General features: G+C 36.8%; 1 protein-coding gene across 5 annotated transcripts in view; it reads left to right on the top strand.

Moving 5' to 3' along the window:
- The window catches only part of gria2b (glutamate receptor, ionotropic, AMPA 2b), a 50,171-nt gene that overhangs the window by 29,424 nt on the left and 7,787 nt on the right, over positions 1 to 12,960 (top strand). For all 5 annotated transcript variants that reach the window (XM_063493986.1, XM_063493976.1, XM_063494019.1 and 2 more), the window contains exons 4-11: positions 6,854 to 7,050; positions 8,257 to 8,310; positions 8,406 to 8,564; positions 9,379 to 9,546; positions 11,640 to 11,744; positions 11,906 to 12,013; positions 12,283 to 12,489; positions 12,619 to 12,960. The exon at positions 12,619 to 12,960 is cut by the window's right edge and continues 26 nt beyond it. In XM_063493986.1, coding sequence (XP_063350056.1) covers positions 6,854 to 7,050; positions 8,257 to 8,310; positions 8,406 to 8,564; positions 9,379 to 9,546; positions 11,640 to 11,744; positions 11,906 to 12,013; positions 12,283 to 12,489; positions 12,619 to 12,960 — 1,340 coding nt within the window. The remainder of the gene's footprint in view (positions 1 to 6,853; positions 7,051 to 8,256; positions 8,311 to 8,405; positions 8,565 to 9,378; positions 9,547 to 11,639; positions 11,745 to 11,905; positions 12,014 to 12,282; positions 12,490 to 12,618) is intronic.

Raw genomic sequence — 12,960 nt, 5'->3', positions numbered from 1 at the left:
TATGGCCTAAAGCTGTTGATTTCCACACTTGTTCTACATAGAGATGTGACGTCAGCAATGGTGTGACCATCCTAATTGAGAGGAAAAGTTGCACCATGCTTAGTTCACGTTGTGTTATTTTTCAGCTCCACTTCACAATCAAACAACAGACTCACAGATACATACATATATACAAACACACACATCCAGTTGCTTTTCTGGTTCCAACTCTACCTAAAATTCAAGCCATACCCTTTTTGGTCTATCAGTCAGTTAGACAGGCAGGCTTTTCCCAAGATTAAGGATTACAGAATCTGAAGACTGTCACCATAGCACTCATCATTTTTTTTCAGTCTGCAGTTATCACAAACATTCACTAATACAGCAGTGGTGGTGCCCTTAGTTATAAAACTAGTTTTTTAGAGAATAAGTTAAATTATTTAGCCAGAAATAAAGTATCTCTATGCTGAGCCTGTACACCTGTATTTGGAATCCTGGATAAGATCAAGGGCTGAATTTATCCTACATGAAATATTATCTACCCTCAAACTATAATATCCCAGCTTACTTCATATTCAAATCTATTCCGTCCCTTTTCTTTGATCCCTTTCATAAGTGATTCTTCAAAATTCGACACTGATAATGTCGAAGTCTGGAAATAAGATTTTATATCTTCCAGCAGACATTTTCTCTCACTACCTGAAACGTCGAACACACTATATGCTTTATAAGCATGACAATTGTATTTTTTAATTGAGCTAGCAGCATATGAGTTGGTAAAATGGAAGATGGCTGTGGCTGAATTCGAGAAGAATGTTTAATATAGCAATTAATAATAAGGTGTAATAAAGGCGATGGCAGCCAAAAGGTTCAAGAACAATCTACTCCTGCTTTTGCATTATCTCACTTTGCTGTGTCATGTAATTCATTTTATGCTGTCACCTGCTAATAGTGATTCTGTGACTTTTGCCCTTGAAGCACAATGCAGTCTTCTGGAGCAACTGACACTGAAAAGAAAATCTCTTCCACAGATAGAGTTCCATTCTCTATTAACACTCTTACTGCAATGAAAAACCAGAATTAAAAGCTCAGTACTATCTAGTTACAGTGGAATAACAGTATTAAGTCTTCTATCCGAACAGGAATACTCAGTGTTTAGGTTACACATCAAATTATCCTTTTAGCTCATAGAATAAATTTTTTATTTTCAGCACGCTAAAAGAGACAATGTTCAGATCAATTTTAGAAATCATTTTGAAGGTTTTTATCAATCAATTTATCAATTTATCAACATTGATAAATTCCCAAAGATAGTTTTATATGTAAGTATTTATATGAAGCACTAAGTGGTTTATTGTAACAGAAGTGAATCAACATAGAGATGTGGAACTGCTGCTGTCTACACACAGAGTTTAGAGTGGATACACAGTGGATGGATTAGGAAGGATTTAGAGCATTTCTGCTCTGTATTACCTTTAACTTCCTATAGTGTTACATCTCTTAAAGTCTCCCACTGCACCTTTTCCCATCCAAGACATATCCTGCCTGCTCTTTATACACTAACGTTATCCTCCCATTTGTCCTGTCTGCTTTACAAATCATCTCTTGTGTTTGCTATGCTTTTCTTCCTTTTGCCAGCATGCTAAGTCTTACCAGTCAGCCTTTCTGACTGACAGCAGAATCAAATACTGTTCCTCTCTAAAATCAGAAGCACCAGCTGTTTCACAGTGTCCCCATGCTAATGCTAGGAGTGACCTGCTGTCCTTACTGTACGTCCGCTGTGGCACTAAGGGGCCTGTTGTGCATATTTCATCATTGCATGGCTGTCTAATTAGGTCAGTGTGATCCACTCATTCCCATGGCAACCCAAAGTGTAGAGAGAAGAGGAAAGAGAGAGACTGTAAGTGACTGAGCTTGTTGGTAAATGATGCAAGGATGTGTGGGGGTGTTTCTCAGGGAGTCGAAAGAAAGGAAGCAATGGAGTTGCCACTGGTTATGATGAATTCTATTAGAACACTGAGGCCAATGCATGAACCAGCAAATACCTTGTCAGCTATGGCCAGTAACTTGGTTTAAACAATGGATCAAGATAGATTAAAGAGTAGGTTAAAGAGAAGACCAATATTATGGTGTAGGTCAGGTACTGGGAACCTATTTATCAGTTGTTGACCAAAAATATCTCAAAAAGTGGAACTGCAACTGATCTTTTCTCATGTGATAAAAATGTGACTACTTTGCAGTGGGCTCCATTTATCCTTTCATCCATTTTCTTCTGCTTATCTAATTCACTGGTTCACGGTTGATGCCCATCCTGCGTGCCATGCGTGGGGTGTGGGGTTACACCAACAGCAGTTACAGTTACAGCAAAACGGTACAGTTACCATCAGTAACAAAAACTTAGTCATATTTTCTTTTGTTTTTTCTTCCATCTCCAAAAAGTTTGTCTAAAGGGTCTCCCTTACCGCAACTTCAGCTTCATAGCAGGAAGTGGAAATATTTGCTTGGGACATCTTGCCTGTTGCAAATGTTGAGGACATTCTCTCTCCAACCTGTACATTTAAAAGGAGGCCAAAAAAAGCTCCAATGATGCCCAGTCTTTTCAATTTAGGTGCTTACCGATAGTAAGCTGTGTGATCGGCTAACACTAATTAGCAGGTCTAATTGCCTTGGCAGTTAACCTACACAGTCTATGGATGCAATTTGCTAACTAAGCACAGTGTTGAGGAGTAACGGAATAAATGTGCCGCCGTTACGTATTTAAAATACAAAATATGAGTAACTGTATTCCGTTACAGTTACTGTTTAAAAAGGTGGTATTTAGAATACAGTTACTTTGTTGAAATAAATGGATTACACCGCGGTATTTTCCTGTTTCATATTGTCGCGGGTCAGGACTGTTTGGGTTTTGTTTGACAGCTACGTTCTGTTGTTCCAGGCGGCAGCGTTACGGTTGCCATGGTTACAGGGTGACTCTCTCTGTGACTGTATGTTTCCTGGGTGAGAGAGCGCCTTTTTGTTGTTGTTGTTGTGCTAAGCTAATAGGCAGAATGCTACAGGCATAGCCCTAAAGAATGTTGCCTTATGGGCAGTGTAGTCCGTGCTGCAGGGAGAATGGACTGCCGTTATGTGTCTGTGAGCGCCAGGAGGGAGAAAAAGGAGAGTGGAAAAGTACGAGCTGTCATCCAGCAGAAACGGGAGCTGGAAGCATGTAAATATAATAATAACAACTGCAGCCAAGAAGAGTGCCTGACAAGCCCAGTTGTAAGTAAGCTATTAAGACTCGACTGTACACAGTGTTCGTGTTTTCCTCCGAAACAATAAGTTCCGTTGGAGCAGCCTTTCAACGCCTCTCTCTGTCTCAAAGTTGACCCAGACAACAAAGTAAAGCTATTTTTCGGCTATGAGCCCAACACGGAACCCGACGCATTAGCCAGAGGTCCCTTTACTATTGTTCGGAGCCGTGGACCTTCAGTAATAGTAATAAATCACACAGCAATAGTACATTCATGTAGTTGTAAAAAGCATGATAATATATTAAGTAATCCAAAGTATTCAGAATACGTTACTCTCATTGAGTAACGTAACAGAATACGTTCCAAATACATTTTGGGGCATGTATTCTGTAATCTGTAGTGGAATACATTTTAAAAGTAACCTTCCCAACACTGACTAAGCATGCCAGAATTTGCTAATATATTAGAAATCCACTGTTGTCTAAATATGGTCACATACTCGTGCTTGGAGACTTTATGCTTAATTAATCAAAGTCATATAAAAGCGCTGTCTACAGCAGTGATAAGCACTAAAATAGCTATTTCTGCTGTCAAATATTACAATTGTACCAGTCTGGGTTTTTTTTATAATTTTCATACTTTTATCTAAACATCATTCAAACATTTACATGTTTGAATCTAAATTAAAATAAACAAAAAATAAACCCAAATAAAAGTTATTGACACCTTTTGTTCATTTGCAGATTCAAGTTCTGTTATAGCAGACCTGTAGGCAATCACAACCCCTGCTATTTCTTCTTAAAACAAAGCCTTTAAACACTTGCAATTGATTTAAGTGGTGCTTCCATAGGCATTAAGCAAAGAATAACAGGTTCACTCTGGGGAAGGATGTTGGACTTTAAGCACAGTAGATATATGGGAACACAATTTGTTAAACAGATTATAGCTAATGTGAGGATGAATTTGTAGGAATCGAATCAATATCCTCTATTTAATCTGAGCCTATTTGACCCTTAATTAAACATTTTACATTGTATTGTACATGTTCTCATGTATTTGGAGTCATGATTCAATATAATAAAAAAATTTGTCAAATGTAAAAGGTAGTAAAGGAAACATTTAACTTAAGTGCTGCTTTAGACCACTGAAAGAGGTATTTGTTGTTCATTGCAAAACATGCAAAAATCATGGGTTTGTGAATAATTATAAAATATTATATAACCGAAAAAGTCACATATATTCTTACATTATATACAACATTGAATGACTTAAAGTGAATATATCAAAATGAACGATGTTGTCCTTTTTTATGAAATAATTACATTTACAAATGTCATTGAACTGGTAACAAAAGCAAAATACTAAATATATATTTTAACACTAAATACACAGGAACAAACTAGTATTACATGGTGATATAGTCTTTCAGGTAGAAAGAGTGTAGGGTGGGATGTGATCTAGTTATAAAGTTAAAGGGTACCTTTAGCAGATCTAAACAGATTTTAATTTTGATTTTGATTAATATACAGTGTTAACACTGGGGTGGACAATATATTTTAATACATTTAATTACTTATTAATGAAAATATTTCATCAGCTAATTTGATGGCCACAGAAAAGGTGATAAAATTGACTTTGAATGCGGGACATTTGTTGATGTCACATGTTGGTCTGAGTCTTCCAGAAACCGCTGGTCTACTGGGATTTTTCTAGGCATAAATGCTTTGTTGATGCCAGAGGTCAGGGGAGAATGGCCCGCTTTCTACATGCTGATACCAACAGCAGCTCAAATAACCACTTACATACAAGGTGTGCAGAAAAAGCATCTTTGAATAGAAAATATATTAAACATTGAAGCACATGGCTACAGTAGCAGAAGACCACAACAGAAGACCATTTCTGTCAGCTTAGAATAGGAAAAAAGACGCTACAGTGGTGCAGGGTATACTTTTTTGGCAAGCTTTGGGGTTTTTGTTACTAACTGATTGTTTAAAATGCATAACCTACCTGAGTATTGTTGCGCACATGTCCATGTCTTTATGACCATAGTGTACCCATCTTGTGATAGTTGCTTCCAGTAGGATAACATAAGATTTCACAAAGCTAAGATAATTTCACACTTGTTTCTCAAACATGACAATGAAATCACTGTACTCAAATGGCCACAGTTTCAATCCAATATGGATGTTCATCTGACAAAGATGCAGGAAGTGCATGATGCCATCATGTAAACATGGACCAACATCTCTGAGAATGGTTTTCAGCAACTTGTTGAATCTATGCAACAAAGAAATAAGGCAGTTGTGGATGCAAAAGGTTTTATTAGTAAGGTGTGCCCAACAGAGCAGCTACTGACTATAAGTACAGTCCACAGAGACGCACTATCTAGATTATATTTGACTTCAGCCAATGCTAACTAGCATTTTGCCTTTGTTGTTTAATTATTTTCACTGCATATTACTCAGAACTTAAATTTCATTTCATTTATCTAATTTCTTAAGTATCAATAAAACACATTTAACCACTACTTTGACCTTAATGCAACTATGATGAATAGTTCATTCAGATAAAACTGCAAGTCTCCATTTTCCTCATATAAAATCAAAGCCGCGTCGCATGAAATTGATTACATCTGTAATTCACCGGCAAGTCAGAATGAAACACTCAACCTTTTTATTAAACCGCTTTCTAACTGCCCTCAGCAGACCAGCAATCAATAACAGCAAAGATTCAACAGTGAAACCAGACAGAGAGGATGATGCGAATATAATCTGAAACAGACATGATATCTTTGCCTTCACCAGACTACACATCACACTGACTGACCAGTGCTACAGCTAACTGCACCAGCTGTGTCAGTTATTCACTGAACATTTTGTTTGTATTATATATTGGAATAAACAGTACGGTCAAAATAAGTGATGTAAGAGATTTTGCTGAAGACACTTATTTTTCAAGGTTTTCTGAAGGTCTTGCAATTCAAAATACCAGACAAAGACTATGAGTGGACGTTCAGGATAGATTGTATTGTTAATCAAACTGTGAAAATAATAAGCAAAATACTCAATTATTCCTTTGAAACATACAGTAATAGAGCAGAAATGAAATATGAAATGTTGGTATTGATGCAGTCAAGTGTATTGTTAGACCCACTTTCCTCCCACATGTTGGTCAGGTTCATGCCAGAATACCTGTGACTCATCTTGATGAGCTCTTTACATAAGGCACTGAGTCGCTGTAAAACCTTCACTGGGTTTCAACAAGCAGACGAGAATGTTTTTGAACGGGTCTTGTCTGCTGGTCTGTAGATTTTTTTTCTTCAAACTATGTCTGCTTCTGCTAGGCTTTTGCATTTCTTTTTTGTTTTTCTGCGTCCAACATTTTTATTTTCGCGTGCTTGCTGTGACTTCTTGAAATTTGAGGTTTGAAATCTGCATATCATGATTACTGCATTGAGCCATTAAAATGCCATAGGGACAAAAATATCTCGGGGACTTAAAGACTAAAGAGAATGTGCAGTTCTACATATTGCAGGAACAGGTTATTGTTCCTTACCATTGTTCATAAAACATATGCATATGTTAAGCATAAAGAGACACAACATGATTAATATTTTAACTCTGTGTCAATCTTTTCTTCAGGCCTGACAACACTGCAAATTGTTCTGGACACCGCAGCAGAGAAAAAGTGGCAGGTAACTGCCATTAATGTGGGAAATCTTAAAGATGAGAGAAAGGATGAGGCCTACCGCTCACTGTTCCAAGATCTGGAGAACAAAAAAGAGAGGAGGGTGATACTGGACTGTGAACAGGATAAAGTGAAGGACATTATGGAACAGGTACATTGTAGATTATTATTATTATTATTATTATTATTATTATTTGGTAGTCTTTCTCATAAGTAATTTCTGGGTAAAGTAATTACATGCAGTAGGCTCCATCGGTATAATGATCAGTGGCTTGTTGTTTGTAAAGTAAGCTAAAAAAAAAAATGTAATTTGCAAAACATTGAAAGCAAAAAACAAATGTTTTTACTATTTCATGCTTAAATTATACATGATATTAGAACTAATAGAGTCCAAATATGTAAAAACTCTACTGGGAAGTGTAAATAGCACTGGGAAGGGATCTGTGGTGATTAAAAAAGGGGGGTGCAGGAAATGCTAACAACCTTGTTGTCCTTTAATTACTCCTGTAGGAGAAAAGTAAGATCCAGTTGAAATATGTGTATCTGACAAAGCACTTACAAAAGTAGCCTTGTCACATGGACCATGCAGTCCAGCAGATGTAGAAAGGCACCATAACAATTATGCTAATTGTTCATTTAGGCTGTAAACAAAACTGCAATTAAAGGAAAAACAAATGCACATAAGCAGACTATTTTTACTCAACCTTTTTCTCACGAGGGAGGCATATTGATTAGCATTTAAAGCATGCAGACGTCTGTTTAACCAAATGCTGACTGAAATCAATGTCTACAGCCTCGTTGCCTCTTTATCAGGGAAAAACAGAGACTGTCGAGGTGGAAGTTTCTTGCTTTATGTCAAAGACATTTACATAGGAGATGCAAGACGTTATTATTCAAATCTGCATCAAGTAGCAGCCCTGACAAACGAAGGTGTCAGTCAAGCAGCGGGATTAGTTTCAGGTGTGCCATTTATATGAGGTACTGAAAAGGGGTCTGGTTGAGATATGTTAGTTTTTTGCTTTTGTCTTTTCTGATAAGAAAACTGGCGTCAGAACTTGATATCTCTGTCTAGCAATAGCTGCGACTAGAAGTGACAATGTTTTTTCAAGTGATAATGGCCAAGACTGTCAGACATGTGAGGGTTGATTGAAACAAATTAATAATGTCTGAATAAATATGTGGCAGATTTAGATTGTACTTTCTTATAAGTGTAGTTGTCAAACAGTGTAAAATGGCATACAAGAGGAACTTCAATCAAGCATTTTATTAAGCTGTTTTTCTCAACTAAGAATTGCTTTTTCCTTCACGAGGTGTCCTATATGTTGTTTTAATGCATATGTGTTTCACAACCCTGTAGGTCATCACAATTGGCAGACATGTTAAAGGCTACCACTACATTATAGCCAATCTGGTGAGTGTAAACAACATTTACAACTTTTTCTTTAAAGAATGACTTAATAAGTGTATTAATTGATGGAATAATTAATTTTGATCTGTTTTTTTTAGGGTTTCATTGATGGAGACCTGTCCAAAATTCAGTATGGTGGAGCAAATGTTTCAGGCTTTCAGATTGTTGATTTTGATGATCCCTTGGTTTCCAAATTTGATCAGCGATGGGAGGCACTAGAAGAAAAAGAATATCCTGGAGCTGACAGCAAAATAAGGGTGAGTTTTAACATGCACATATGAGGCGATATAATACTGAAATCATCAATAATTATTCTGTTTAGTTTACTTTACTATACCAGCCCACATGAAGTCAGCTTTTTGGAAATTGCAATGACATGTTCACTTTTGACAAACACAGAAATCAGATAAATTTACATTAAAATATAACCAGAGCTGCATAGTCATTGCCAAAAGTAGCCTTCGTCTTTTTGTAACTGGGAAAGTTCAAGCTCTTTTTAAGGCCACACTGATTAAAAAAAGCACTCTGACATTTACAAAACAACAAAATTGCTCTACAAAAATACATAAACAAAGAAAGCACCAGCATCAAACATATGATATATCATATGCTGTCTAATTAGGGAAAGACAGTGGATAAAGCATAATGCACTGTGCATATCTAGTGCAGAATGTCAGATATTGATTGATTGGTAATTTATTTCAAACATGTAAACAATATACAGGTACATTTAGAAAAGAAAATAAGAGAGAAAAAAAATACTATACAAAAAAAAATCAATACATTTCAATATAGCTATCGTTCTGATTAATTTACATGTTGAAAGGGAGTGGGAAGAAGTAAACACTTATTTAATCCCACCCCTTTGCCATAAAAGGGTTAGGTAAATATAAATATCATTTATTTATTTGATCAACTATATTTATTCAATGTGTGAATACGGAGCTTACAGTCAAAGCCTTTTTGTCAACTAGTTATATTATGTTTAACCAGATAACAATACAGTCCTTCATTATTCATCTATATATAATATATAATTCATGTATAATCTCATCCAATTTTCTGCCATAGTATACATCTGCGCTGACCTATGACGCCGTTCAGGTGATGACAGAAGCTTTTCGATACCTTCATAAACAACGCATTGACTTTACCAGGAGGGCCAACACTGGTGACTGCTTGGCTAATCCTGCTGTGCCATGGGCTCAGGGTGTGGAGATTGAGCGAGCACTGAAACAGGTAACTCACCTCTTTTGCTGGTGAGGATTCATTGCAGTGGTAACAGCAGACACATTAAAAGAATAGCATTTTAAAACGCATCGAGGTAGAAAGTACTTGTCAAAGACTGATTTTTACAGTGCATATGTACACAGAGAAATATGCTCTCAGAAGAAGAAGAAACACACTAAATAGAGATTAATTTGATGGTAAACTATGATGCTGCATCAGTTATTCATGGTTATCATGTTGAGTTTCTGAAAGATCAGTAACACGGTTCTCAAATGTTTTTTTCTTTTCTTTTTATCTCTTTAACTGTACCACACTGACTTGTCCATCTACACTCTTTCTTAATGCAGAGCAGAAAAAAGTGTCCAAAACAGCTTCTAGGATGAGATTCTTTTAATGATAAAGGTATCAGTTGGAAATGTCTCAGAAAGCTTTTCCAAAATTGATCAGTTCTTGCCTTTGATGTTTTTTTTTGTCTGGCACCCTGGAAGTCAGGATACACTTATAAAAGATCAAGATTAGCTGCCTTTAACCACCCCATGAAGACAGAGAGATGCTGTCCTGGGTTGTGATCAAACATGTCAGAAGATAAGCTGATCCAAGGGTGTTGGATCTCTTCCAAATCAATTTATGTTGCTCTCATAACCTGATCAGTGATGTTTAGTTTCCCAAGATCACATGGCTCTTACCTTCAAATGTCCCCCAAAGTGAGGTGAAAGTGAGAGAGAATCAAACTTTATATTATGCTACCGATTTTTACCTAATATTTTAACTTTAATATTTTCCCAAGGGGGGGGTTCTACGGCAAGATGAATATCACAGTATTAACACAGTGTGTGACAAGTTTGTTTTTTCCCCCCTCTCATCTCTTGTTGAAAGGACGTTTCAATTTGTTTTTTTCATTTTTAGTTTTTCCATCCATCCATCCATCCATCTTCTTCTGCAGTTCAGGAGGTTTCTTCTTGGTCTCAAATCAACTTAACTAAACAAATAACCTGTGAGTTTGATTGAACACTGTTACAGACTATGTAACATCTAATATGGATTTTACATTGTGAGTATAGTATGCAGTGTACTGACGTGCCATCCATATAGGAAACAACTAGTAACACATCAGCACTCAAGTCTAGACCTATGTAACAGCTTTCATGCAATACAGTGACTTGCCAACTGAAAATGGAACTTAAACTTTAGTGATTTTTCAAGTTTGTAAATGAGAGGATGTATGTCGAAAATCTGAGTTTCCATGTTGTGAAGTTAAGAGATCCACTCCACCAAATGCATTTTAGAAATGCTGATTTTTCCTGAAAAAAATCAAGAGAATCCTTCCCATTCTTTCTACTTTAGTTCCTTTGTTTAATGAATGTTCTCTGAATACATGCTGAGTTTATGCTCTCCAATCTGGACACCACTGGGTTCATTCAGACTTTCTGCTGCCTCGTAGCTCAGCACAAAGGAGTATTTGAAGTCATTAGGTATCATGGTAAAAACACTCAAGAAGAGGGGAGTCATAGGAAACAAAGAGCAAAGAACACTTCTCACTTAACCGATCCAAATGGATGTCACTTTAGGGAACTTGGATGAGGTCGTGACAACATCACAATGCACTGATTTTTTGGCAATCAAACTCTGGGTGAAGAGGTTTTTGAGGACTGTATTACTTCAGACAAGTAAAAAGACATGTAAAAAATGTCCTTATTAGCACATTAGTATTTTACTTCTCTAAAACTGTCCCAATCATCTCCTGATGACTTAGCTAAGAGCATTTCATCCTTGTTGCTCAAATTGGCAGCTATTTACGGATTAAGCCCTGAAAGGATTTATGAGACATTTATTACCCATTCATCCTGACAAAACTGCATTTGCATGACCCAGACAACATCAAGAATAAATTTAACTTTGAAAATCTCAACTTTTAACCTGCAAATGAATGGTAAACACGTGTATTGTGTTACTTGACTGATCATAATTAATAAGAACAACAATGATAGCTTCCATGTTTTTAATTATTGCCTTCCACATAAGCCCACTACCACTGTTTGCTCGTCACACAGATTTATTCATGCCAAAGCAGTCTTACACACGTCTGCTCTTGTGTTTCCAAGGTTCGAGTGGAAGGCCTGACAGGAAACATCCAATTTGACCAGCATGGCAAGAGAGTCAATTACTCAGTGAATATAATGGAATTAAAGAGTAATGGTCCTGTAAAAGTAAGTCTCTTGATATCCAGTTTGAATAGAAGATGAATATCTATACAAGATTTGAGCATTTGGAAAATTTTTGAGACTATATAGTTTGAATTCAAGGCTCAAGCTGTCCATTAAAGCAGCACTTAATTTCTCTTGAATTTATTGCTTATTTTTTCCAACAGATTGGATACTGGAATGAAATGGATAAAATGGCTGTCACCAAATCAGATGTCTTTACAAATGACACAACAGGAATGGAAAACAAAACTGTTATTGTGACCACCATTTTGGTATGTTTAATAATGAGTCCATAACTAATTGCATACTTTTAATTGTGGTTTTAGTGTCTCAGTTCTTGGACGGCTGGGTACCTTATTTTATGAATAGATGTCTTAACACTTTAATTTAGACACTTTTCCCTTTACGGAGAAAAGTGTTGGGTTTTTTTTCTTCTTTTTGTTAAATATATGTAGAATAACACCAGACAACTGATTTCATGCTACAAGGTAATTCATATGTGCTGAATTCATGTGTGCTGCTCTTTTTTCCTGTCTTTCAGGAAGCTCCGTATGTAATGCTGAAAAAGAATGCTGACCTTTTTGTAGACAATGAGCGCTACGAGGGTTACTGTGTAGATCTTGCTGCTGAGATAGCGAAGCACTGTGGCTTCAAATATCAACTGAAAATAGTGGGGGATGGAAAATATGGCGCAAGAGATGCAGAGACCAAAATCTGGAATGGAATGGTTGGAGAATTGGTATATGGGGTGAGTTGATCTACTCATTCAAATGCATGCTTGAAAGGTTTTCAATGAGATAACTTTGATTGAGAGCCCCTCTAATCTTAAGTGGTATTTCTTAAACCTTTTTTTTCTCTTTGCCTTCTGGTTTGGTAGAAAGCAGACATCGCAGTGGCTCCTCTGACCATCACATTGGTGCGAGAGGAAGTGATTGACTTCTCCAAACCTTTCATGTCACTGGGCATTTCCATCATGATCAAGAAGCCTCAGAAATCCAAGCCTGGAGTTTTCTCTTTCTTGGATCCACTGGCTTATGAGATTTGGATGTGTATAGTTTTTGCTTACATTGGTGTCAGCGTGGTGCTGTTCCTCGTCAGCCGCTTCAGCCCCTACGAGTGGCACACTGAGGAGTATGAGGACGGGCAGATCCAGACCAATGAGTCTACTAATGAGTTTGGCATATTCAACAGCCTGTGGTTCTCCCTTGGAGCCTTTATG

Source organism: Pelmatolapia mariae, linkage group LG2 (assembly GCF_036321145.2).
Source record: "Pelmatolapia mariae isolate MD_Pm_ZW linkage group LG2, Pm_UMD_F_2, whole genome shotgun sequence".
Taxonomy (NCBI): Eukaryota; Metazoa; Chordata; class Actinopteri; order Cichliformes; family Cichlidae; genus Pelmatolapia; species Pelmatolapia mariae.
The sequence above is the reverse complement of the archived record's forward strand: the minus strand, read 5'-3'. Positions and strand labels throughout refer to the sequence as shown.